General features: G+C 44.2%; 8 protein-coding genes across 8 annotated transcripts; 5 read left to right on the forward strand and 3 right to left on the reverse strand.

Moving 5' to 3' along the window:
* Positions 1 to 868: 868 nt before the first annotated feature.
* JR316_0012743 (uncharacterized protein) lies at positions 869 to 2,196 on the forward strand (the record flags this gene model as incomplete). Its single annotated transcript, XM_047898362.1, has 3 exons — positions 869 to 1,637; positions 1,693 to 2,024; positions 2,050 to 2,196. 3 exons carry the CDS (start codon positions 869 to 871, stop codon positions 2,194 to 2,196), a joined length of 1,248 nt encoding a protein of 415 aa, XP_047743251.1.
* Positions 2,197 to 2,777: 581 nt separating this feature from the next.
* On the forward strand, positions 2,778 to 3,268 carry JR316_0012744 (uncharacterized protein; the record flags this gene model as incomplete). The annotated part of the gene is made up of 2 exons (XM_047898363.1): positions 2,778 to 3,169; positions 3,190 to 3,268. 2 exons carry the CDS (start codon positions 2,778 to 2,780, stop codon positions 3,266 to 3,268), a joined length of 471 nt encoding a protein of 156 aa, XP_047743252.1.
* Positions 3,269 to 4,607: 1,339 nt separating this feature from the next.
* JR316_0012745 (Protein pim1) lies at positions 4,608 to 6,188 on the reverse strand (the record flags this gene model as incomplete). The annotated part of the gene is made up of 3 exons (XM_047898364.1): positions 4,608 to 5,471; positions 5,621 to 5,799; positions 5,945 to 6,188. 3 exons carry the CDS (start codon positions 6,186 to 6,188, stop codon positions 4,608 to 4,610), a joined length of 1,287 nt encoding a protein of 428 aa, XP_047743253.1.
* A 3,288-nt stretch (positions 6,189 to 9,476) lies between these two features.
* JR316_0012746 (uncharacterized protein) lies at positions 9,477 to 11,397 on the reverse strand (the record flags this gene model as incomplete). The annotated part of the gene is made up of 5 exons (XM_047898365.1): positions 9,477 to 10,318; positions 10,564 to 10,805; positions 10,854 to 11,028; positions 11,158 to 11,167; positions 11,215 to 11,397. 5 exons carry the CDS (start codon positions 11,395 to 11,397, stop codon positions 9,477 to 9,479), a joined length of 1,452 nt encoding a protein of 483 aa, XP_047743254.1.
* A 4,612-nt stretch (positions 11,398 to 16,009) lies between these two features.
* JR316_0012747 (uncharacterized protein) lies at positions 16,010 to 17,482 on the forward strand (the record flags this gene model as incomplete). The annotated part of the gene is made up of 4 exons (XM_047898366.1): positions 16,010 to 16,155; positions 16,243 to 16,427; positions 16,485 to 16,625; positions 16,836 to 17,482. 4 exons carry the CDS (start codon positions 16,010 to 16,012, stop codon positions 17,480 to 17,482), a joined length of 1,119 nt encoding a protein of 372 aa, XP_047743255.1.
* A 948-nt stretch (positions 17,483 to 18,430) lies between these two features.
* Positions 18,431 to 19,560, forward strand: JR316_0012748 (uncharacterized protein; the record flags this gene model as incomplete). Its single annotated transcript, XM_047898367.1, has 3 exons — positions 18,431 to 18,789; positions 18,937 to 19,312; positions 19,522 to 19,560. The coding sequence occupies 3 exons, from the start codon at positions 18,431 to 18,433 to the stop codon at positions 19,558 to 19,560; spliced, it is 774 nt and encodes a 257-aa protein (XP_047743256.1).
* Positions 19,561 to 19,846: 286 nt separating this feature from the next.
* Positions 19,847 to 23,259, forward strand: JR316_0012749 (uncharacterized protein; the record flags this gene model as incomplete). Its single annotated transcript, XM_047898368.1, has 5 exons — positions 19,847 to 20,089; positions 20,151 to 21,867; positions 21,913 to 22,048; positions 22,096 to 23,170; positions 23,206 to 23,259. The coding sequence occupies 5 exons, from the start codon at positions 19,847 to 19,849 to the stop codon at positions 23,257 to 23,259; spliced, it is 3,225 nt and encodes a 1,074-aa protein (XP_047743257.1).
* A 1,514-nt stretch (positions 23,260 to 24,773) lies between these two features.
* On the reverse strand, positions 24,774 to 26,822 carry JR316_0012750 (uncharacterized protein; the record flags this gene model as incomplete). Its single annotated transcript, XM_047898369.1, has 2 exons — positions 24,774 to 26,587; positions 26,630 to 26,822. 2 exons carry the CDS (start codon positions 26,820 to 26,822, stop codon positions 24,774 to 24,776), a joined length of 2,007 nt encoding a protein of 668 aa, XP_047743258.1.
* Positions 26,823 to 26,859: the final 37 nt, after the last annotated feature.

Below are 26,859 nucleotides of genomic sequence, written 5' to 3' on the forward strand. Positions count from 1 at the left end.
GGGCGCCATTGTTTCCCAAAAGTCTGATACCGTCATCATTCTGAGGGAACCGAAATCCCGTGTGATATATGGCATAACTGAGATGGATGAGTATGCAAAGGTGTGGTTTGAGGAACGATAAACGTGATTGCTGCATCGTGAAAAGAGCACTAGTGCGCATTGTAATCGTTCGCATGAATTGCCCTGAGGCTGGACTATCCCTAGGAAGAACATGCCGAGGGGGAGGGAGGGGGGAGCCTGTTGCGCTGATAGTGCAGATATAGGTTCCCTATTGGAAATTTAATCACAGCTCCAAAGTGAAAACACAAAAGCGCTCACTTTAACAATGTAGCATGACCGAAACAACTTATGTCGATGACCAGAACTGGACAAGCTAAACCTGCTACGTCAGCGTCAGCAAATGGAATTTGGAGATTTGAAAGTCTTTAGAGTCGCGCGTCAATCAAAATCCAACAAAGAGACGCTCGAGCCGTTTCTGACTAATACATTTTTCGCAGTCCGAGCCGTTTCTCAATTCCAATTTTCAATATCCGTGTTGCACTTAAACTACACAGTAGTAGCAGCCATTTCATTCGAGGAATAGTGGCTCAATCAGCGATCCCTCAGATATTCAACTGGCTCCTAGCCAGTTAATTTATTAGGCATCATAAAAAATAAATAAACCAAGATTAGCACGCAGGGTTCGGAGCCGGATGGCGTATGTTCCCAGCCTCCTTTCGCACGCTCAGTACAGAAAAAAAGGGCACGATATTCTTTAGCTCAGTTACCAACAATCTCTATCTTCAGAGAAATTAACACTCAACACTGCCAACGTACTATGTCCACAACTACCCACCCAGAGCTACCGATAGAAATTATCAACTCCATCATGGAGATCGCAGTTGTCATTCTTGATGCCCAATCAGTATCATCGATAACGCTCCTCTCACACCACTTCCGTATCTTAGCCAACATACAACGTCTATCACATCTTGATTTTGACAGCGGAACCATTCGGAAGCTGCACCAGCTCCATGGACTGGCAACTCTCATCGAAGAGGCAGCTGGGTACTCGATGCGTGGTATACACACTTTCATTGCCTCAATCTACATCCACATCCAAGAAGAGTGCGATGCATACCAAATGCAGGCCAATGTTACGATTTTGAACCACTTATTCAGGGATGATGCTTTATTGGCCACGCCCATTCGAAAGCTGTCACTTTATTTAACCAATATTACAGGATTGTTTGCCGTGGAACCCGCAATGGAGGCGTCGTTCAGGTCATTGCTCAAAGAATCGCACATCAACTTCTTAGAGCTATATTACTCAGACGACATACCATTCGACCTTCTACAGGAGTCAAAAATCGAACATCTATCACTACTTTGTGTGGGTGGATTGTACAAGCCTTATAACCGGCCCAAGGCATTGATACCTATCTATCTCAAATCGTTCTCCATTTCCTTGTATCCCACCACTGCTCTTGAAATACACGATCTTTTGGTTTTACTTGGGTTGTCCAGATCCAACCCTTTTCCACACCTGACTTCGCTGTCTATATCTACAGCACTGATAACTTTCGGAACCGAATTGCTTAAATTGACAAAGTGTCTGGAGACACTGACATTGGACTGTGCAGAGGAAACATTCAGATGTAAGTCTCTGGCGCTGTATGAGTATCCACATTCATATACATGTTTTTTTTTCAGTCATGGCTGAAAGTCTGAATCCTGGGAAGAATTTATTTGATTCCCAGCTGTTCCGCCATTTGAAGTTTCTCAACATCAATTACAGATTGCACGCTAGGCATCTTGGTCCAGATGGGCCGTTGGCAGGTTCCTTGGTCGGGCAGTCACTCCCTCCTCAGCTCGAAAAGCTTTGCATAACATTACGACTTGAAGATATGATACTGGATACTCTAACCGGCCCAGACTATGGCCATTTGGATGAAGGTGTGCTACTTAAAGAGGCAGTCTCCTGGGATGAGAACTTGTCCTCCCCGGTGTACAGGAGCAGGAAAGATTTTGTGGTGCAAATGAATGTTCGCATACATTGTTACTTCGCAGCGACAAAATACTCCTCCCCCATTTGGCAGGACCATTGGCGCCAGAAATTTAATTCTGCATTCTGGCGGTGTCAATCGTCTCTTACACACTTCTTTCTGTCCATCTACACAACTTCCACCGCATATGATTGAGGCTAGGATTGTATGATACAAAGGTTCTCCTAAGACATTTCTGTTCGCGCCATTGCAGCTATGGATGCTGAAGTCATTGATGGTAGGCATGGGGGTATAAAATACCATACCTCAACTCATAGTCATTCTATCGTCCACATTTTTTAATATAAAATCAAGTTTAACGCAAAGATACTCCAGGATTGGTCGATACAGAAATTGATACCGTAATCTTTTACAACTCCTTCACAGGGTAGGACAGAACAGAAAAAAGATCACATTTGGGTCATGGTAGGAACATGGTGACATCAGTGCATATAGCGGTGACTGGATTCGAACACGGTGAGAACGACCCATCTGACCCATGGGGTAATCCCGACGCACCTGTTGAACAATGGGCATCGCCTTCATGATGATATATAATCCAGCCTGCGCCCCATGCCCCACGTGGAGCATGAATTCTCCCAGGATGGTGGTTATTCTTGATACCCTTTCGCACGTTGATTGCTCAAAACAGTGAATGATATTGTTTAATCTTCGATATATCACTGCTCCTGACTTCTGCGGTCAGAAGAATCTAAGACCAAACACTACAGACGTACCCTGGCCACCACGTCCATGACAGACCTTCCTATAGAAATTATCAACACCATCATGGAGATCGCAGTCACCACTCTTGATCCCCAATCAGTGTCATCGATAACGCTCCTCTCACAACACTTCCGTACCATAGCCAACGAAAAACGCTACTCTCAGATTGGGTTCGACAATGAAAGCTTTTGGAACGACCTCCCCCAATTGGCAACTCTGATTGAGGAAGCAGGTGGATACCAAATACGTGGAATACACACATTTATCACCTCGCTCCATATCTGGATACCGGATAAATGCTATGCAGAAGCATTACTACCCTACGTTACAATCTTCAATCACCTATTCAAAGATGATGCCATGCTGTGTACGCCTATTCGAAAGCTGTCCATTTCCGTGACCAACTTTGCAGCAGCGTTGTGCATATCTTCCCCCCTAGATGTTTCGCTCAGGTTGCTGTTCAGGAACTCTCACATCAACCTCTTGGAAATGTTTTCCGCAACAAATATACCTTATGACCTTCTACACGGGTCAAATATTGAACATCTGGTCCTTTCGTTCGTGGGTGGGTTGGCAGAATACACCATTGTTAAAAAATTGGATCCAGTTTATCTCAAGTTAATCTCAATTACAAACTCACAACTTGAAGTAGCCGATCTCCTGGTATTACTTGGGATTCAGGAATCCATTGGTTTTACTTCTCTGATTTCTCTCACCATATCAACCCAATTTGTCTCATTCGCAACACAGCTACTGCATCTATCACATTGTCTGGAGACATTGACACTCAATTTCTCAGAGGAAGTGGCCTCAAGTAAGTCGTCTCTCTCCTTTCCATGTCCATCCATTTGAAACCGGTCTGCTAGGCGCACATAAAACTCCTAAAAAACCTGTTTTCAACTATGATTTGCTGCCTCATTTTAAGTGCCTTAACATACATCACCAATTGGGCGCATTCCGTTATAATCAACCAGCACCGCCTACAATCCACCTGCTAGGATACTTGCTACCATTGCAACTCAAAAAGCTTTGCATAGAGATTAGATTTGAGGACATAGTGAATAAAGCAGACCATGGCCATCTGCAGTTATCTGTTCTCCTTAATGATGCAGTCGCCTGGGATGAACATTTGTTGACACTGGTGTGCGGAACCATGCAACACCTCGTCGTACAGATCAATGCTCAGCTACACCGTCATTTCGAGTCGATAACATATGAATCACCGAACTGGAGAGATTACATACGGGAGAAATTTGTATCTGCCTTCCCGAGGTGTCGAGCTTCACTTGCGCATTTCTATGTGTCCATTGATATAACGTCGTCTGTGTTTATTTATGATTAGGGATATAGGGACAAAATAGAATAAAACCTACAAGTCATCTTTTGATGGGAGCTTTTAGCATTCGGAGTGTGATTTATAACTCCGTATTCAACTCACGAGTGACCTTAGGAGCCTGTATTATCTTTGGAAATTATGATAACCCTGCGCTGCGCACCGAGCCAGCTTTAGGAGTGCCGGGAGCTGCCACCGTACGCTTACGCACGCACACGGCCAGCTCCATAGACGACTATGAAGGCAAATATCACTAGCTTAGATGATATATATATCATAAATACTATACAATTCATGATAGTGTAACCACTGGCTCGTCGATTCAGATGGTATTGAGATTGAAGGCTGCCCACCGTACACAAACTTGAATCACAAACACAACCTCATTGATGGAGCGAGGTGAGTTTATTATCCAGTGCTTCAGGTTCCCAGAGATCATTGTATCCTTAATCTTCTCATTCTAGATACTTATTTTGAACAACATGAATGAATTAAAGAGGAACGATGAGAAAACATGAACAAGATTATTTCTTGCTCCGGAAAAGTCCTATCGAGTGTTGGCCGCCGCATGATATGGCTGCAGCAAACCATGAGCCACCGTCTTTGCGCACTACAAGTTGTGGTGTTTCTGCTTCTTTCTTATCTCCTAGACCTAGTTCTCCTTGAATCCCCTGTCCCCACGAGTACAGTGCTCCTCCTCTTGTCACAGCCGAGTTGTTATGAACACCACATGATATCTGAACGACTGGATCGCCAGGATCTGGGAAAGAAACCAGCACAGGTTCCGAAACAAAGTCAGGATGTGTCCTATCGTTGAAAGTCGGGTGGTCAGCAGGAAGTACAAGTTGACCACTGTCTGAACGACCACATGAATAGACCTTCCCTGATTTCAGTAGGAATAGAGTATGGTGGTAACCTCCGGCAATTTGAATCACAGAGTCATTACCAAGCATTTGTTTGCTCAGCCTCTGAATCTTCTTGGGCAGTTGCACGACAGAGTCCTCTGACGAAGCATAGCCTGTTCCCGTTTGGCCCATGCTGTTCAGTCCCCATCCCCAGACGTCGCCTGTCTCGTCAACAGCAAAAGAATGAAAGTTTCCAGCGCCGACAAGAGTAGCCTTGCGAGTTTGTGTTCCAAGAATGACTTTCTCTGGTACTGTGCCATGAATCTTATGACGCTCCAAGACCCTTCTTCCTAGTTCATAGTCCTCTCCAGCTCCCCAAGAGTAGATGTGTCTGTGCGTTGTTAGCACAAGCAGGTGGTTATCTCCTGCAGCGATTGAGGAGACCCTCTCAAAATCTCCAGGTCTACGGCTAAGTTCTAGAATGGGCACAGGCTTAAATTGATGTCGAAGTCCGCTGGAGAAACCGAGAGATCCTTCATTGGCCTAAATTGGTTATAAAATGAGCTTATATGATAAGAAACTTCCTCTCATTGAATTGATGGCGAAGTCTGCTGGAGAAACCAAGAGATCCTTCATTGGCCTAAATTAGTTATAAAATGAGTCATAAGAAACCTCTCACATTGAAGACCTACTCGGAATGAGCCCCACACTCGTAATTCACCTTTGTCGCTGACTGCGGCGCAAATATTATCACCAGAAGCAGCCTTAACAGCACGGAAACCCTCGTCAACCAGTGACTGCAAGGGATGAGGCACGGCGCTTAGATCGTCAACGCTCAAGAAGGAACCGGGATTTTCACGGTCCGGAATGCCTTGGGTGATTCAACCAAGGGCAGCGTCATCGTTCACGCCGCAAGTCCAAATCTAGATATGATGAGCAGTGTAAGAAACTAACAATGTGATGTGCAGAAAATAGTCATACTGTTCCCCTCTCATCAATGAAGATGGTATGCATACCACCGGCCACGACAGATTCAATCCCACCATTGTCATCACCGAACACATCATTTTCCATCTGTTTGATTGCCCAAGCATTTTTCTTGGGTTTGGAAAAATCACCGAGAGCATCAGCACCCATTCCTAGCTGACCAAAGTTTCCTGCACCCCATGCAAAGGGAACTAGCCCCGGTCGATGATGTTGAGGAGGGGAAGGCAGCTGATTAAGATAGGGCACGACTTGTACATGCTGCGTTGCCTGCATTTTGCCGACCGGTAAAAATTTGGGATTTGAAGCAATTTAATGGTGCTGGATTTTTACTGCATATTGTGGTCATGATATAGAGAAGTGGGGGATGTGCTACAATGGATGGAGGTTGGGGCATCAACTTAAATAATATTTCTTTGCCGGACATCAGAACCGATGGGAAACCAACAGCCAAGAATAGTACGTGACTCACGGATTCTGGTTGCACCGCCCTTAAGCTTCATAGGCTTTCTCTTTCTATCGCCTGCTCCCCCTTCATTCATTGTGTGAGGAGATATTTACATTTCTGGAGACATGCCCTCACTTCTGGTACTAATTTGCATTGCAAGGGTACAAGAAGGGCACTGGAAAATGTCAGTGCAATGTCAGTGCGGTCAGTGCATGTCAGTGTATACCACAGTAATGTCAGTGCAATGTCAGTGCAGACTGCAGTGATGTCAGTGAAATGTCAGTGCATGTTTCCAATAATCTATAAGTTGGTCATGGTGTGTCAGTACATGCCTGTGCGTGCAGGGTTATGTTAGTGCATTGGTTAGTTCATCGTGATGGTGTGGTGGCAAAATTTACCAGAGGAAACTCATACAGTCTACTTACCTAAAATTGTGTTCTTCATTTGAAATAAAAGATAACATGATTATAAGGTAAAAACTATGTCAGTGCATCGTCAGTGCACCATTAATGAAGGTCAGTGTATGTCAGTGCATGTGAGTGCACCGTCAGTGCATGTCAGTGCAAAGTCAGTGCAATTGCTTGGCGGTCAGTGCATGTGTCAGTGCATCAACTCTTGGTATTCAGTATAGAGATAATTCTAGGAGGATAGTAGATTTCTAGACACTTATAATACATTCAAAATCCGTCTAAGTAATCCTGCACTGAACACAGTTTCATTTTATATAAGTACAGACTTCAACTTTTTCACAAATCCTAAGTGATGTCAGTGCATGTCAGTGCATAGACATTATATTGTCAGCGCATGTCAGTGCCGACGTGCACTTACATGCACTGACATGCACTGACATTTCTTGTTGCCCGTACAAGAATAATGCAGTTTGATCATACTGTTGCTGTTTTGTGATGATTCTTATGTCGTCAAAGATCCTGAAGGGTATTCTGAACAAAGATGCAACCGACCTTTGTAAGTCCTCCGCGGACCCTAAGACCATCCCAAATTATGTCCTCAATTCGGAATTTGATCCAGCGCCGGTAAAAATGCTATATATGCAGCAAACAGTCTTGAAAGGTGTCATCCGCTATCTGCAACTGTACCACCATATTGCAATTTTCAGTTAAGACTCAACATGTTGTAATCAGTGCAAATCTTAATTCATCGATGCTTCATAATTTATTGCTGGGTGACTATCCTTCAAACTCGCCAGGAAAACTTTGTCTTATTTAATTTGTCTAGGAATCTATACATCTCTGTATGCTACCACAGTATATGTTTATTGTTTGTGATCCGCCATATAGAACAGCGAGAGATGCATATATTGATAGAAGGTTCAATTATTTACAGGGAACAGAAGTCGGATTGTCTTGGGAACAATATCCGCGCTCTATTTATTTAATTTTATAAACTTTGTTGACCAGTGGTATTCTGTCAATTGGACCTTTATTGTCGACACAGATACAGAGAATTCGGTCTTTTTGTCATTTTTGGAATCACCGCAATGGGTCAGTGTAGTGACGAGTCTGACACAGTGCATGCTATTTGTTGTTTCTGATGGGCTTCTGGTCTGTACCATATAGCTGAGGTATGCGAAGGGCGAGAAAGTACTGAACTTTCCACTACAGATTTGGAGGTGCTACCATTTATGGGGACAATCCATAAGAATTATTTCAATTCCTTCCATGTTGCTATTGGCAGAACTCGGTACGTGTTTTCCTGGTTCTTTTCTTAGGAATCAACGACTCTTATAAATGTCCTCTATAAGGGATTGCTATACCTACCCTAATCTACCCCTCCACTGTCTTTCAACCCACCAGCTTAAATTTCACCACAGGAAATAAATTAGCATGTACGCTATCTCTCGTGTCCCTTTCCACCACCGCAACTGTGACGTTTCTGATTGGATACAAGATACACATTGCTTCTAGAGGCCTAATAGGTTGAGCGAGGATGCAATATCAACATATTATCGTGATCCTCGTTGAATCATCTGCCTTTTATTCATTGGTAATGCTTACTGAAGCTGTAATCAATATTTTCCCTGTGTTTGGATTCCTGAATCCTTCTTGGTGTGAAGGAAGCTATTATAACACCACTGCTATAGTCATTGCTGCGGTACGAGTTTTATTGATTTTGTATGCCATAATACCTCTTGACAAATTTCAAGGGGCTCACGCCAACTATTATGGTTCTGCAAATTGCTGTTCCCCACCAGAGCAATGACCTCTTGTATGATACAGCACAAACAGATCTGTAACAATTGGTCATATGTATGCTGTTAATCAAGGAAATAGAGTGATATATCATTCAATTTATCATCAAAGTGGTGATGCCATCTTTGATGTGTCTTTTGTTGTTACCACTATGGATTGTTGATCCGTACCATGGACACCACTCAAACCACACCCTCATAAAATATACCTTTGGAAAGAAAATTTACTGCTCAGAACATAATTGACTAGATAAGCATCTATATCCTTCACCTGTGCAGAAATAATTATCTATGGTATATTTAAATACCTTATGATGCGTCACGGGCCATGCCCGTTCAAAAAAAAACAAAATCCCTTCCGCGGCCCCAGTCCCATACTACTGCTCATCAACATCAACCACAAGTGCAACGGCCATAATGACGAGCAGTACAAGGGCCCAGGTGGGCACAGAGATGGTGTAGGAGGGCAGAGGATGATAAAACTCACTGGACTTTGTTTAAACATCGGTCTATGACATAAAAGGGCTGTTTAATCCCACGTGGGGTTTAAACCATGTTCATTCAAGTCTCTCTAGTCTATTTTGAACCATGTACTAGTTAGCTCTGAAATCATATACGGTTGGTGTACAAAAAAGTAGTCTATTAAAACAAAAATGACATAGAGACAAAGTAAAGTTAGAAGCATTCATCGCTGTTTAAACACAATCGACAATTAAACAGTCCAAAAAATTAAGCAATGTTTAAATGAACTGGTAAAATTAAACAGCTACAAAGGAATAAACAATGTTGAAGACGACAGAGAAGATTAAACAGCAACCACAATTAAACGCTTTTTAAACCTGCGATGGATTCAACAATGTTTAAAACTAAGATACAAATAAACGATGTTAATTGGGGCGAGGTGGATTCAAGATGGCTTTTCCGGAGACGAAACTGGCTCCATATACCAAGTGTCCCTAAGCTTGCGCTTTTTGGGTGGTGGAAGAGAAGGATCTGTGACAAGCGCAGGTCCCAATGCAGCTTGCGTGCGCGGGCGGCCCGTACGTCGTACAGCTACAGGTGGTCCCTCCGTCCTAACTCTCTTTTTGGGCTTCTTCTTCGGTTTGATAGTGGCAGTGCTTGCAGCTGTGGTGGTAATATCATCACCGGCACCCTGTTTTGCAGAGTGGCCCTCCTTGGAGGCCGGAGAGCCTGCCGCCGATGGTCCAATGACAGTTTGAGGAACATTAGAGGACACATCTGTGTGTTGCATTGGAGGAGAGCATGACGGAAGAGGAGTCATGGGCGATAGTGAAGAAAGCAATGCACGAGGTAGTGTTTTCGGAGGTGGTGTTGAAAAACTAGCAGCCTGGTCAGAGGTAGGTGGCAAAAGTGAAGGGCGAGATTGAGTCTTCGCAGGTGGTGTCAAAAAATGGGCAACGTTAGTCAATCTTGATGGTGAAGGTAAAGTCCCCGAAGGTGATGCATCATCGTAAGAGGGCGAGTGAGAACTTGGAGAAGGCTGCAATTTCTGTAACTCTGCTTGGCGCTGATGCTGCGCTATGCGGTCTTTCGAATAAAATTTGAACGGCGTGGCATCAGGTAGCAAACGCAGATATTTGGTTAGAGCCAGAATTTTGTCGGGTTCTAGCACTTGCGGGGACTTTAAGGCGCCTATTGGTAAATTGAATGTCTCTGTGTCGTAGTACATATCAGGGTTGGAATAAATCGCATCCCAGGGGATGGTCGCATCGCCATCTTGAGTATAGTCTATCGCAAAGTAAGTCAGTAAGGTGTTTACAAATGCTCCAAGATTGACCTACGCCAGAGAGACAGAAAATAATCTTCGAGAATTAGAGCTGCAGACGATAGCGGTTGACCTTTCAAGTCAATAAATGGCAAGAGAGGGCAGCCGTTGGTGTCTCGCAGCAACCTAGTGCTGAGTTGGAGTTCTTGCCCTACAAAGGTTTGTCAGTATATCACAAGTAAATGACGACTAAAAGAATACCACTCACGAGGAAGAACTGACTTGGCATGATTGTTCCAGCGTTCCAGTGAAGCTGTATCATACTCAAATTTGCCATCGTCTATCAAAGCTCCTTCGTTGCTGTCGAATGCCGCGCTGACTTTGCCTCCAAAAATGTTGCCGCCTTTGCGAAATGCATATGATAGGGATAATACACATGAGCCGAGCTGTCCGCCGGTGAGCAGTCCTTCGAGGGCTTCCTGAGCCACACTGTCAAACTCTGCTCGATTGCTACGAAGCATTGTCAGAACGTATCCTAAACAAGCAACATTGACTTACGCATCAATATCATCCCTCATATGTCTAACCTTTTCCTCCCAAGCCTTGTGATCTTCTTTCGACCACAGTTGTTGAATTGCAATTTGACGAGCAGCTCCTCCAGGTATTCCCCGTTCCTGACTGATTTGGCGGTATAACGCCACAATTCTATCGTTGTTTTCGACAACAAAGTGGTCTCAAGGGGTGGCATTTGAAGAGAGTTGGAGAAAAGGAGTCTTGGCCATGGATATAGTAGGAGTTTTTTGTAAACCCTTTTTCCCTTGCTTGACCTTTATGTCGTAGTTGAAGTGATTTGTCCACACACGTACTATGGCCTGACACGAATTGTAAGTAAGTCATAAAGAGAATTCATTCTACATACCGATGACCACTGTTTGAGAGTCTCGGTCTCGGATAACTTGCCCGCAAAAATCTCCTCGGCGAGTAGAGAGTTGACAGTTTTGGCTTTCCAGTCTGATAGCTGCTTGCAGTGACCGCGCCATTCAGGATCAAGCTCCGCAACCTTGGCTCCGAATGCAGGTATGTATTCCTTGATGCGCGCCATCTGGGCATCCGAGAAAACGAATCTGGTGGCTTTGGCAGGCGAGTGGTACCTACCATCTTTTTGATAAAACAATAGCAAGTGTTAGCACACTCTTTTTATAACTGTTGATGGTTTTATCACAAAGCAAAATAATGAGAAGACTGGTCTATTTCTCATAAGTTTACTTCGCTTTTTCAAAGCCTTTTTCATTAGATAATACCCTTCTTTCTCATTATCTTTAGGGCGCTTTTTCATTACCTTTTGATTAGATACTAGCCTGGTTATTTGATAAGATTGTTCTACATCAATATATCTTATCTTTGCTTGGTCATTTCTGATGCCATGCCATCAAATCAGGAACACTGTGGGTACTTCTAGGCCATGTCTATCAATCCATCAAAGCTATTATTAAATAAACTTTTCTCTCCTCGGCCCCTTGGTCTATAAATAGTGCTCATCCTATGCTACTTTTGTGCATTGCTGGCAATGGATTGGGCGCTTTTGGGGGCATTTCTGGACCGTTTCCCTTGGTGTTTTTTGGTAGACCTATAGTTTTAAAGTGTCCCAATCTGAATATGAAATTAGAATTGCAATATCTTTACTCATTATTGTGCAATTAAGCGTACGATGTTTTGATCAAAAAGCGCACCTTGAATAGCACCATCCAGGGGCTGGTATGCACCATTTTGACTATGCAATTATTTTTCATTTATAATAGACGGAGTACATGCCAAGTTTCAGATCAATTGGAGCAGTGGAACCTATTGAACTAGGATGTGCACCCTACCCCTCCTCCTACTCCTTGTACAAATGCCTTCCTGATCAGATAAATTTATGCCCAACCAGGGCTGGGTAGGCGTCCATTATACCAATTTTTAGAGCCCAAAATCTTGGTGCAATTCTAAGATTTAAGGGTACTACCCCCCATCCTCTCCAGAATTTGTATATTTTATTATGGGGTAGAATGGCCATTCCCAGCACATATAGGTATGTAAATCTGCTCTATATAGTACCACAGACGCAATACATATCTTTGAAGCATTCAGAGTGAAGGGGAACACCTTGGTTATGAGGCTAATAAAAAGGTATTGGATGTACAACATAATATGACCATATCACCACTTATACTTCACCAAAATGCACATATCTTACATTCACAGATAGCTACTAAGGTCTTCTACATATTATATTCATACTGCCAAATGACCAGAACGCTTAACAAGATGGTACAAGAAGAAGAAGCATTGTTGTTCAAAAATGGAGGAAAAGCGAAATATGATGTAAAAGATAACACTTATAAAATACATAAACTATACGGCTGTGTAGCCCTAAATGACACCTATCTGTGGTATATAGACTCATGGAAATCCGATGAGTATGAGCTGAGATATGTCAAAATGTATCTCGGAGAAAGGCCAAAGAGGTGACCACAAACAAAGCATAAATAAAGGCCAATATCCATCCGGGTCTCTGATGGGTTCTTCAACACCTTTCTTTCCATATCTCAGCAACCACTGGTCCGATGCACAACATCCTTAATGTTCTGGAAAGCTGCATTTTGAGGCTATACTATCCTGCTTTTATATTTCCTGATCATAATCATTTATATATGGTAAATGCGAAAATACTATGCATTTTGATGAAGAATGGTATTCCCTCTGCAGCATCTCAGCTAATGGACGGATCTTTTTGCAGCCTAAGAAAGATATTTAGGGGGCAACTATAGGTATCTGTAGACGTCAAGAATATGATTTATGACAATGTATTTGTAGAGATATGGCCTGATCAATAACCTACCATACCTATCCTCATACCCCCCCTTAAATCAGTATGTTCCCTTGTTGAAGAGGGCTTTTAAGGGTAAATTTTGGACTCTATGTACTGTTTGTAGTGGATCTACATGTCTTTCAATGGTCTGAGAGCCCATCCTATCCCATAATAAAATACACAAGTTCTGGAGGGAGTAAGGGGTAGTACCCTTAAATCTTAGAATTGCACCAAGATTTTGGGCTCTAAAAATTGGTATAATGGACGCCTACCCAGCCCTGGTTGGGCATAAATTTATCTGATCAGGAAGGCATTTGTACAAGGAGTAGGAGGAGGGGTAGGGTGCACATCCTAGTTCAATAGGTTCCACTGCTCCAATTGATCTGAAACTTGGCATGTACTCCGTCTATTATAAATGAAAAATAATTGCATAGTCAAAATGGTGCATACCAGCCCCTGGATGGTGCTATTCAAGGTGCGCTTTTTGATCAAAACATCGTACGCTTAATTGCACAATAATGAGTAAAGATATTGCAATTCTAATTTCATATTCAGATTGGGACACTTTAAAACTATAGGTCTACCAAAAAACACCAAGGGAAACGGTCCAGAAATGCCCCCAAAAGCGCCCAATCCATTGCCAGCAATGCACAAAAGTAGCATAGGATGAGCACTATTTATAGACCAAGGGGCCGAGGAGAGAAAAGTTTATTTAATAATAGCTTTGATGGATTGATAGACATGGCCTAGAAGTACCCACAGTGTTCCTGATTTGATGGCATGGCATCAGAAATGACCAAGCAAAGATAAGATATATTGATGTAGAACAATCTTATCAAATAACCAGGCTAGTATCTAATCAAAAGGTAATGAAAAAGCGCCCTAAAGATAATGAGAAAGAAGGGTATTATCTAATGAAAAAGGCTTTGAAAAAGCGAAGTAAACTTATGAGAAATAGACCAGTCTTCTCATTATTTTGCTTTGTGATAAAACCATCAACAGTTATAAAAAGAGTGTGCTAACACTTGCTATTGTTTTATCATAAAAAGTGGTAGGGACTAGTGGGCAGGCATGAAGTCAGTCTAGTAAGTATACGTTGTAAGAAGGATCAGAGGTAGGGTAGGGGTCTGTACATACATATATAATGAAAAGTTATGACACCCTGCGCTTTGCCAGTGGCCTGATTAATCTCGAAATGACCAGTTGTGGCCCATAATTCAGTAATGAGAAACGTTCTGAAAAGAATAGTATTCATCAGTGAATGGCACAGGTGGCCCAAATAGCCACTCGTACCAGTGCCTTAGAAAGTACACAACGGATCTAAAGGGCCACCAAAGGAAGCACCTGACGCCAAGTCGAGGTTGCGAGACCAACACAGAGTAAGGGCGGTATTGAGAGCGATGGTGATGAGAAAGATGGGGGTGCTGAAGCAACCTACGCAGAGTCGAGGTTGCGAGACCGACACAGAGTTGAGGTCGAGCGATGGTGATGATAAAGATGGGGGGTGCTGAAGCAACCGATGCATAGTCGAGGTTGCAAGACCGACACAGAGTCGAGGCCTCATGAGCATGAGTAGGTATGGGCGGTATTGAGAGCGATGGTGATGAGAAAGATGGGGGGTGCTGAAGCAACCGACGCATAGTCAAGGTTGCGAGACCGACGCCAAGTCGAGGCCTCATGAACATGGTGGTTGAGTGGTGAGTGGCGGGATGAAGGGTCGCATTACCAAATCGGACTCAATCATGTGACCTGCACCCCCCAAGTCCAACTCAGAGTTGAACTTCGAGTCCGCCGTCTTTGCCCACTTTATTCCCCCTCTGCTTTTGCTCCTCATCGCCCGCCCTTCTTTTGCCCCCTTTACTATTAACTGTACAACCAGGTAAGTATTTAGATTTTTAATTTTCTGTGGACTCGACTTAAGGTCGTCCATGTGAACTCGACTATGCGTCGTTCACTTATTTTTTCCATTTACTTTTTATGGACTCGACTTTATGTTGTCCATGTGAACTCGACTATGCGTCGTTCACTTATTACTTCCGTTTACTTTTTATGGACTCGACTTAATGTCGTCCATATGAACTCGACTATGCGTCGTTCATACATTTTCCCCCGTCAATCCAATGGATAACCGACACCGGATCCAGCAGAAAAATGTCTCGCTGTATCACCCCTGAAGACCTGCTTAAAGATCCATCGATCCTTCTTCGAAAGAAAGGCCATGATTCCTCCGAGGGTGAGTTTCTGTTCTACAATTTCCAGTCTTTTTATCTATACTTTACCAGGTCTTTGCAGTTTTGAAGGCCAAGTTGGAGCCGTAGTGTGGGAAGGAAGTCATTTCGTTACAAGCCCGAACATGGATCATATCTGGGAGCCCCCCAGAGTATCCCGGATTACTTACATGGAGGATATGCGGTACGGAGAACACGATCCCCTTCAATGGCCCCAACCCTTCATTGGGAGTTTTTGCTATCTTGCCGCCATTCGTCGAAGGCCCGACGATCTTCGTGCAATCAATCGATTTTTTATAGTGTTTTATCGCTTAGAAGATTCTGACTTACTTGCGCAAGAAGGGGTTCTTAGCGGACTGTATACCTTGACTCCCCAATTGGTCTCCCTAGCAAAGAACTTTGTACAAAACAGAGTTATTGCAAAATCGAAAGAATATGAAAGCCAGGATGACGCACCCAAAAACGACATCTTGTTGAAGCTCCAACCGTCGATCCTTCGAACAGTCAATCATCTCGAAAACCTCCCAATGACATGACGAAAAATAAAATTCTTATTTGCCGAACTACAAAGATATTTTCTGGAATTTACAGCCGCCTTTGAATACCTGACAATCTATCTCCCCAGGATCAAAGGTACTATGCCAGCTGCCACGGCGGCTAATAAAAAACTCATTGGTGCTTTTGTTCAAACTGCGGCGGATGCGGACGACCTTTTCCGAGCGGGTATTCCAGTGTGGGTGATTCGTGAGGCCAAATGGGCAGGGAATGACCGTGTAGATTCGTTGTGCGAGGTACAGAAACCACAGGATTATCTTTGTCTGGACAGTGCTTTTTTGCATTTTTGAGTGGATTATCGTAACTCGTTGACCAGCCCGAACAAGTATATCACTTTCGGTCGATTCGCACGAGGCTTTCTTTCATACGGGGATGCATATAACCTGCGAGCGTACGAAGCTCCCATTCCGCAATCGACCGGTTCAGAGCAGACCTCGTCAACCTTTAAAATAGGTCCTAGAGTGGCCACGAGCCGCGAGATCAGAAAATCAAAACAGCCGTGTAAGTCGCAATTCGTTTGAACATGAAGAAATTGTACCTCATTTATTACGATTATAGATCCTATACCACAGAGGCAGGATTTCTCAGAGCCGGTTAGTGTCTACTTACCACCATCTCAAGAAGCATGGGCCTTGGGGCTTTGCAAAATCAACACTGATGCCAAGAGGTCGCTCCTGGTCTCTCGTTCTATGGCTCAAGGTGGATACATTCTGCCTAACCCTGAAGCCTTTATCGGAGTAACGACATGCAACAAGCGCGAGTTATACATCACAAACTGGCTGAAGTACCGCTCGGCCCTCATGTATCGCCTTACAGAAAGCCAGGGACGGTGTCCACTGAGTAGTCAACTGTGGCGAGATCTACTCAGACTCCCTGTGGATGCTCTCCCGTCTACTATAACTTAACCAGCCGCCACGGCATCGTCGTCGACAAGCACCCGAACATCTAGTAAAAGTTCTCAAAGGGGTGAGATTCTACAAAGAATTTTCGAAAACTTTGACTTTCATGCATCCGGAGTTGCAGTCAATGGTCACAAACACCAGGTCGCGTGGCGAGGTCAAGCTCTGATAAAGGGCCAAGAACTGGATATAAACCTAGTACGAGAGGTGCTCTGGGAGTTATCAGAGCTCAACTTTTGGTTTGATCTCATTGCGTTGGACCATCATCTTTATTGTAGGACCCTCAAGGTTGAAAGAGAAGGCCAAATTCTCCAGTCTCGTGAAGACGATATTCTCCTTTGTTTCGCAGGTGGGCCCTTGGGCACATCTCCATTTCTCGCACACATCGCCAATGCGGATATCGGCATTGCCGCTGGTGATTGGATGGTTCGTCGCGCATACATCATATACCTGCAGAATGCCATGCGAGACTGGGAGGGTTTTGACTCCGCGGCCAAGCAGTGCCATGAAGTAGATCTGTTCACCAGATCTTCGGATATTTTATCTTTTGCGGAACACCAATATTTGCTCTTTGAGGTTGTACTGGTCCGACTTTTTATTCAGCTTTTCTATGATGCATTTGGTCGTGCGCCCGTCATACCACGTCGATTACATTGAACTTGTACTGTTATTGTAGCTAATTTTCTTGAATTTTTTGGACCTTACAAGTTTTTCAATATATGTATTACCTTTTTTACCTCTATAAACATCAAGCTGTTGATTTTGGACTCAAATCCCAATCAATAATGTCTAAATAAGGCCGATCGAATATTTGTTAGAATGTTGATTGAATTTCGTCCATGACCAAAATCGGAACAAAAGCGGAGTTTCAATTTTGAAATCCCTCGTTGCCATGTCTTTCCACTTTTCGTTCTCATCATTTTCCACATTGACCTCGACTGTGTGTCGGTCGTGTAGGCTTGACTGTGCGTCGCCTACTGTCTGCTCTTCTCGTCATACTTGCTCTTTTCGCCATACTCGGGCGCTCCTCATCCTGGGTCCTGTCCTTCCGCCTTTCTCTCTGGTACCCCTGGCCATTGGTTTTCAAACATCCCCTTGACCTCGACTTTGTGTCGGTCGTATAGGCTCAACTTTGCGTCGCCTAACATCCCCTTGACCTCGACTGTGCGTCGGTCGTGTAGGCTTGACTGAGCGTCGCCTACTGTCTGCTCTTCTCGCCATACTCGGGCGCTCCTCATCCTGTGTCCTGTCCTTCCGCCTTTCTCTCTGGTACCCCTGGCCATTGGTCTTCAAACATCCCCTTGACCTCGACTATGTGTCGGTCGTATAGGCTTGACTTTGCGTCGCCTGCTACCTACCTTTCTCAAATAGGAACTCGGCGCCTTTCTCCGCAAACTTCTCCAAATGGCCAGGCCACGCTTTGTTGGTGGCCGCGACTCTTCAAACTTGGCGCAAACTTGGCGCAAACTTCTCTAGTTGGTTAGGCCACAATTCGTCGGTGGCCACTATTCTTCAATATTATGCAGTGGCATGATGGGAGGGGTATACGGACACGCAGGTGCGTGTTTAAATTCAAAGACACACTGGCCATCCCACTAATTCTTTATGCCTCCAGCTCCTCCTCCTGCATCGTTTGGACCTCTCTCTGGTGCGCATCCTGAGTACCGGGGGATCTACAAAACCGCTGCTTTGGAGAAAGTGAAACAAAACATCAAACTCTTTCTGTTACAACACACCAAAAACCCAGGACCGCAGAAACCTCACAAGCCTGACCATCCTGAATCTAGACCCCAACTTTGTCTCGGGGGTGGATCCCATCGCGCTAATGCTGGACGGTGGCTTCAAGTTTGCCAGAAGCAATCGTGCTATATGCATCAACGACCGCGGTTTGTTACCGAACCTTTATCACCAGAGGTTTTGTCTGGACTTGATGCCCTGTTTGCCATTCAAGATGAAATTCATGCGTATATGCCACGTACCATGACATCAGCTAACAACCCAGTTGCTTGACCATGTGTTGCTTCACCATCATCTTCCTTGCCCCCTTCGTCTGCACCCAGCGCGTCCCCTGCCTTGTCCCCTTCGCCTGCGCTTAGCTCGTCTCCTTGTAGGCGCAATAGGGCCGTACCGGCTGTTTTCTCCACACCCACATCACAACCCTCTTCCTCCAAGCGTCGTCTGTCGCCACCGCCTTTCGCATCAACTTCGCAAGCTTCATCCTCCAAGCGTCCTCTTTCGCCATTGCCTGAGCCTGACCGTGTTTCCCCTTTCAAACGACGTAAAATTCTTGATGTATTGGATGAGCTACCACCACCTAACGTGCCTCAAGGTATAGACGAGGCGGAAATACGGCGCCGAATCAATATCTTGCTTGATGCCCTTGAACCTGCGGCTGCGCCAACTAGCCCCCCAGTAGCACCTCCTGCACGGTCTCCCCCCACGCCTGAAGCAGTAGACGAGGCAGAGATATTTGACCTTACTCAACCGGTTCTTGTTTTATTTATGTTGCAGGTTGGGTTATTGCTTTATTGTTTTATAATTCAATGCTAATTCATTGGAATAGGATCATAGTCAATTTGAAGAAACCCTTTACCCGTGCCATGATGGTCGCCTCTGTCTGAACGACTACAAGCTTCTTCTAGGACGCCAGGGGTTTGAACAAGGTTTATACATTGAGTATTTTTGCTTCAACACAGATGAATGGACCCCTTGTCTGTGGGCCACCCGGCACCTGATCTCAGGCCACGATCAAATTTTGCGATTCTGTTATGCATAGTGGCCAGAACTTAGAATATAATGAATATATCTGCTTTTACAAATTCCCTTGGTGACACGATTAATTCTGCCGATTCCTTATTATAGGCGTATGCTTGGCCACCAATGCCCAAGCAAAATGTATTGACTGAGTGGTGGCATGACCACAAAATTGCCGATTGTGGCACTTTGGGATGTAGGATGGCATACATCAACTGAAAGTACAATAAACCTTTCCTCTTTGCCAATATTTTGCCCCCACCCGTCATGAAGCTAACCGCCAAAACACTTTTGAAGCGCCGCGCGCAACAAGAAGCCGAAAACGAGAGCCCTAAACGCCTCCGACCCACTGCACCTCATCTCACGGAATATACCTGTCGAAATTCAACTTCTATTACCCATACAACTATTCTTGCCGACAACGGACATATACCTTCTCTGCAGTCCAAGGAAAAGGTTGAGGCCAAATTACCTCCCAGTGTCTCGGAACCTCCGGCTAAGCCTTTGGAGGTTGGTTGTTTTCACTTTGGAATTTTCCTGGTGCAACGTTGCTAATTAATATTGTGCACAGCTTACTGAGGAGCTTCAAGCATTCCAGGATAACAAAGACGAACTTTTAGACTATCTTTTTGAGCGAGAACACCATCCTCTCATTGGAACACCCTGCCAATGTGGTCAGGAAACACGTTTAGTCTGCTGCACGGAATGTCTGGGACACAATGCCACTTGTCGTCTCTGCTTTATCGCCGCTCATCTCTCAATGCCATGCCACTGGGCTTTGGTTTGGAAAGAAGGGGAACACGGTGGATTCTTTGTGAAGCGAGACATATCGCAACTTATTCCAGGTGGCAATTTTGCCATCCCTCTTGGTCATGGAGGTCTTCGGTGTCCGGGCCCAGAAACCGAAGAAGAAAACATGTTCTTCCAGATAATTGACCACAATGGTGTTCACGATACTCGCATGCACTTCTGTACATGCCTTGGCCGGCCAAATCGTGTACGGCAACTCATCCAGTTCGGTTTTTTCCCTGCGACACTCAAACAGCCAAAAATGGCATTCACACTCACAGTCCTCAAGCAATTCCACCTGCACCATCTTGAATCAAAGGAATCAGCTTACGATTTTATTGGGGCTCTTCGGCGGCTGACCGATAACATGTTTGCAGCCAGTACCACCAATCCTTATCCCCAATTTCTACGGGTAATGCGCTTTTGGCGTGTTTTGATTGCTACAAAACGTCTGGGTCAAGCCCACGGTATTGACCAGTTGCTTCCTCATCGGCCACCAGGCAATCTGCTTGTGTTTTGTCCGGCTTGCCCCGAGGCCGGGCTTAATATGGAGAAGAATTGGGACCAGACACCTAAGGAATTCAGTCATTTAAACCAGATGCAACTTACCCTCGACGGAAATTTTCACGCCAACAGATACAACAAAAATAGTTCTGATGACAATTATTCATTATATGAAGGACGTGCCTACTATCCCACTGATTCCGATTTTAAATCTTATCTGCGTTCTTTACCTGCTCAAGACATTGCCGACAAGATTGATTGCCCTATCAAAGCTGTGAAGAATCGCAATCTTGTTATGGAGAATCTTTCGGAGACGGGTATAATCAATGTTCAGTGCCCACATGTCATAGTTGTGTCAACTGTGGATCTTCAACGTGGTGAAAGATTTGCTAACACAGATTATGCTGTGGCCCTGGCGCTCCGCCGGATTAGAGACACAGGAAAGAACAACAGTGACCAGTATCTTACCTGGCTGGCAGCGTGGATATCGTATGACATGGTGTGCTCTTACTGGGTGAACATTGTGTCACGTTTCAAAGTCTACTTCCCTGATCTGGTCGAAATTGTCAAACGTCTTTCGTTTTTAATTCCCCTTGTTCATGTTCATAATCACAAAGAGAATTGTGAATACCTTTATTCATCTGCGTATCAATCAGGCGCGGGACATTTCCATGGCGAAACAGCAGAACACGAATGGGTTGAACTTAATCAATTGGCACCCCAAGTCCGTCAAATGAACAATGGCCATCGTCAAGACACCCTGATTGACCACCACGGGGATTGGAATTTCAAGAAAATGGCGAATATGGCCTCGTCGCTAGAGACAGACATTGTCCATTCCCGGAAGATTTTTCACAAAAAACGCGATGACTTTATTGGAAAGACAGCACTGTATTCGGATCGTGCCCCGTTATGGAATTGCCTTGATCGTGAACTGAGAACGGTTAGCGCAGACAAAGAGATTCAGTGCGTATTCCGACACAAGACAGGAAAAGGTGAGCGATAATCAGCTCGATATTTAACATATCTCATTCTTGCAGTTCCTTCTCAGGCCAAAATATACGAAGGATTGGTTGACAGATTGAAGAAATTGGCCGACAAATCAGACAACACATTTTTGAACATGGAAAGTTCTGTACGTCTAATCAATGAGGGCATTATCATTGAACGAAAACAGTATGTGGTTTATATGTCCATTTATAAGCATCTCATGAGTAAGATAGACAGGAGTTGGCGTCAAAATTAGCATCTGAGGAATATCCCATGGCTCCGAAGGAAATGCTCAGTCATCGTACCAAGCTAGCCAAACTTATCAAAGGATGGAAGACTCTGCAGCAGGATGTCATGGGCACTGCTCTGTGTAGTGTGGAAACTTCGTCAATTGATAAACCAGAATGCGCAAAACTCTATCTTCCATCTTCATTCTTGGCTACTGATCGTGCAAAATATGATCTGGAAGGTCTTGCGGCAGACGAGCTTCTCTTACGGAAAGGAAATATCTTTGATACCATTTGCAACATTCAAGATACATCAAAAACACTATCCTTGATGCGTACTGAGAGGCAACAAAACGACCGTGGACAGACTGCTCGGACACGGTCAAAGTCGAAATTAGAAGATGTAGAACGCCTTCTAAGCCTGCAAATCCACATATATAATCTCTGTCGGCAAGCTCTTGTGTCCCTAGGCGGTGATGAATACTCCAGCATGTTCCCAGAAATGACTGTAGCCGACACGTACTGGGTACCTACCCATCTTCGACGTGAAATTGGTACGTCAAGAAAGTCAGATGGTCGGATATTCAACCCGGGTATTACTGGCGGGGCGCAAGGGAGAGCTCCGGGTGTGTCTAATTATCTTGAGTCCACCATGGATGTGATACAAACACAAGGGTCCAAACCCAAACCTAGGAACGACAAAAAGTTGGGCAAAGACAAGAAAGGCACTAATTGTGGTTCTGGCATATCTCCCCCCAAAAACAATGAAAAGGTCAAGAAAGATGGATGGATTTGGTCGCTTGCGGAGCTAGTGAACTTGACGCCTGAAGATATCGAGGCCTGGTCCGATGAAAGTGATCGGGTCAAATGGTTTCATGCAGAAGCTGAAATGCGACGTTGGCAAGAAGAGAACAAAATCAACCAAGCACAATTTTTACGATGCATCCGTTCATTCCACGTAATGTCCAAGCACTGGACACAACTGGCGAAGATGAATGCTACTGACCCCGGCCGTGTGGCATATGCAAAAAAAATGTCGGCTCGGTTTTCTCGGTTGGAAAGTGATGCGAAAGAGCGCCTTGTGCGAGCAGGATATCGAGGTTTTTTAGGGTTTAGGGGGGGAGCGAGCACCGAGCGAAGCGAGGTGCGAGCGACTTGTTTAAACTGTGAGTTAAATGGAAAGAAGGCCAGAGGGCTGTTGGGGGGTACCAACAACCAGCCCTTTCGTCTTTATAGACTCTTCAGTGGCTATTCTTAGAAGGAATGTTCTAGACATCCGATGACAGCGCGTGAAGTGATGCTGTGCAGTTGTCATGTATCTTACCGACTATCACAAATCTGTCAATGTTTATTGTCAAGTTAGACAGGTCTCTGATGAACAGAGTGTCACGGGTCAATGTGGCACATGGTAACCTGTCAAAAGTGGATCCAACACTTTTGTTCTTTGACATCGTGGGTTATTGACTGTGATGTGAATCACATGGATATAGATTACTCTGGTTACGTGGCTCCGAGTAACCGCGACATGGGAATATTCACATGTCAAGAGTATAAATAGCTTACCTGGGTCCTTACCTAACAATCAATTGATTGATTGTTGTGAATCTTAATTGGACAGTTCATGATCCGGTCCATCAAAAATGTTTCCACGGTACTAAGGAACTTTTCCCGAAGTACTAAGTAACTTTTCCCATGTACTAAATTAGATCCGGCCCTTCACAATCACATGCCGTTCGGAAGTTCACACGCCTACCTTACTTCCTACTAAGGTTAGACTTAGTTAGCTTAGGGTTGGGGTTAGGTTAGGGCTTAGGGTTTAGGGTTTAGGGTTTAGGGTTTAGGGGGGGAGCGAGCACCGAGCGAAGCGAGGTGCGAGCGACTTGTTTAAACTGTGAGTTAAATGGAAAGAAGGCCAGAGGGCTGTTGATTGTTATCAGCAGCCAGCCCTTTCGTCTTTATAGACTCTTCAGTGGCTATTCTTAGAAGGAATGTTCTGGAACATCCGATGACAGTGCGTGAAGTGATGCTGCGCAGCTGTCATGTATTTTACCGACTATCACAAATCTGTCAATGTTTATTGTCAAGTTAGACAGATCTCTGATGAACAGAGTGTCACGGGTCGATGTGGCACATGGTAACCTGTCAAAAGTGGATCCAACACTTTTGTTCTTTGACATCGTGGGTTATTGACTGTGATGTGAATCACATGGATATAAAATACTCTGGTTACGTGGCTCCGAGTAACCGTGACATGGGAATATTCTCATGTCAAGAGTATAAATAGCTTACCTGGGTCCTTACCTAACAATCAATTGATTGATTGTTGTGAATCTTAATTGGACAGTTCATGATCCGGTCCATCAAAAATGTTTCCACGGTACTAAGGAACTTTTCCCGAGGTACTAAGTAACTTTTCCCATGTACTAAATTAGATCCGGCCCTTCACAATCACATGCCTTTCGGAAGTTCACACGCCTACCTTACTTCCTACTAAGGTTAGACTTAGTTAGCTTAGGGTTGGGGTTAGGTTAGGGCTTAGGGTTTAGGGTTTAGGGTTTAGGTTTAGGTTTAGCTATTTAATCCAATGTGTTGCTTGTAAGTAGATGTTTGTTACTTTGTAGCAAGGAATACTTACGGTTAGGGTTTTTTTCTAATGCTTTACGCCTTACGCGCTAGTATTCTTTTCATCGGTTGTAAGATTTGGATATTCTGCCGAATTCTGGATGTTCCCTCTCTTGTGAGATTGAACGTCTATGAAGTATTATCTCGTTATCACTTTCGATACTTATCTGTTCAGCAGCTTCAACTAAAGCAGAATGATAAGTTTCATTAACGTTTTGAGTTTCGGGAACAACACCACCTTTTTCAGCGATGTCTTCATCCAGTTTACGAAAGACTGTTTTCTTCCACACATTTGCAAGGTCGAAAAGATTAGTATTGCGCTTTCGCGATACTATCCAACGACTTCCGAGTAGTCCTATCTTCCTCAAATCCGGTACGAACTCAGTTTCTCCGTCCACGAGGATCTGTGTGAACAGCTCCGGGCGAACATCATCGAGGTCGTGAACGTAATTTGGATCTGGTTTGATAAGGGGTCTGGACGAGTCTACACTATACAGACCTTTCTCGGCATGTTCATACCATGCCGACCAGTACTCGGTAACAGTTTTTCCAAGTTCAGCAGCTGAAAACCAATTCCATACCTGATCAAACCTGGTTTTAAGTACAAGAATGGATTCGTCGTGCTCTGCGATTCGTAAAGCGAATCGCTTTTCCCAACGTTCTTGTATATTCTTCTTACACCAAGACATGACTAGGTTTTCGGGATAACCGCGCATCAAATAGAGAGCGTTAAGGTCTCTAATTGCTCCAATGTAGATTTCCTTGGTACTACATAGCACGGCTAACCTGGATAACTCTCCAATGTAAACGCCACGTTTGACGTCTAAAGGATGATGTGATACCCATGGAACTCGTTCTCGGTTGTTTCCTGTCTTGACAAAAGGCTTCCAATGAAGTTTTCCAGACTCCTTGAATATGAAAGCATCGAGAAATTGACATCCCGACGAGGAAACAGCCCATTCGATAACACAACCATCGAACTTTATTGTTTCTTTAATTAAATTAAGTGCAAGTGCTTCGGACTCGGCGTAAACAATTGCAAAACAATCGTCGATGTACCTTCCATAGAAGGCCACATTAGGGTGGTCTAAGATTTTTGACTTTATTTCAAAATGGGCTCCAAAGAGGTTAGCAAGGTCCGGAGAATCCGCGACGCCCATTGCGAGGCCATTTTTTTGTCTAAAATATCTAGACCCATGTTGTGTTATCAATTGCGTATTGCCAATCTCGATAGCACGTTTAAAGATGCCCAATTTAACCAAGTTATTCTCTAACGAATTTGGATTAATATGGGCTAATGCAGTGTTTTCTTCCGAAGCATTGAGTAACCATTCCTCGTACATACTACAAACGATTTCGATGCACAAGTCCAACGGAATATTGGGATAGAAAGCAACTACATCCCCGGTGACAAAATACCATTGTCGTTTGGGGTCTATACGCAATTGGCTTAATCTCGTAAAGAGATCCTTCGTTCCGTGAATGATTGAAGGAGTCGATTTAATAATCGGCTTAAGCTCTTTTGATACAAACTTGGCTGCAGGATTAAATACTACAGAGTGACACGGAATTATGGGCCTAAATCCAGTAGGTTTCTTGTGGATTTTAGGTATACCATGAAATTGAGGATACTTGAACGATGATCCGTCTTCCGGTACATTCGATAGAAAGAATCGAGACAACCCAAGTTCAAATAGAAACAGATGTTCATCTTCGACGGTACGTGCAAGAGTTTGCATCTGGATCATTTTGCTCTTCATTACTTCTTGCGCAACTTCGAATTCTAACTCTTCATAGTTACGTTCATCTTCAAGAAGATTGAGCTCATTCCTTAATATCCAGTCGCGTTCAGACACCGCGAGGCCAAGATTCTTATCTGTCATCGTAATAACATAGTTGTTATCGATAAGAAACTTACGGATCTTGTCCCTTTTAGGAGAGAACGCGTGCTTTCGCATCTCCGTAAGGGCTTCTTCCGGGATACTTGCGATCGTGCGTTGCACGTACCGACGTCCCATCGAAAGGCCAAGTTCCATGTATTGCGGTAATACTGGAGGTTTCTCTTTCTTTTTTGAGCTTACTCCGTAATCTGGATCAAAAGGTTTGTTCATGCCTTCCTTAAACAAAAAATAGATACGCCATCTTATT

The sequence above is a fragment of the Psilocybe cubensis genome, chromosome 12 (genome assembly GCF_017499595.1).
Source record: "Psilocybe cubensis strain MGC-MH-2018 chromosome 12, whole genome shotgun sequence".
NCBI lineage: Eukaryota > Fungi > Basidiomycota > Agaricomycetes > Agaricales > Agrocybaceae > Psilocybe > Psilocybe cubensis.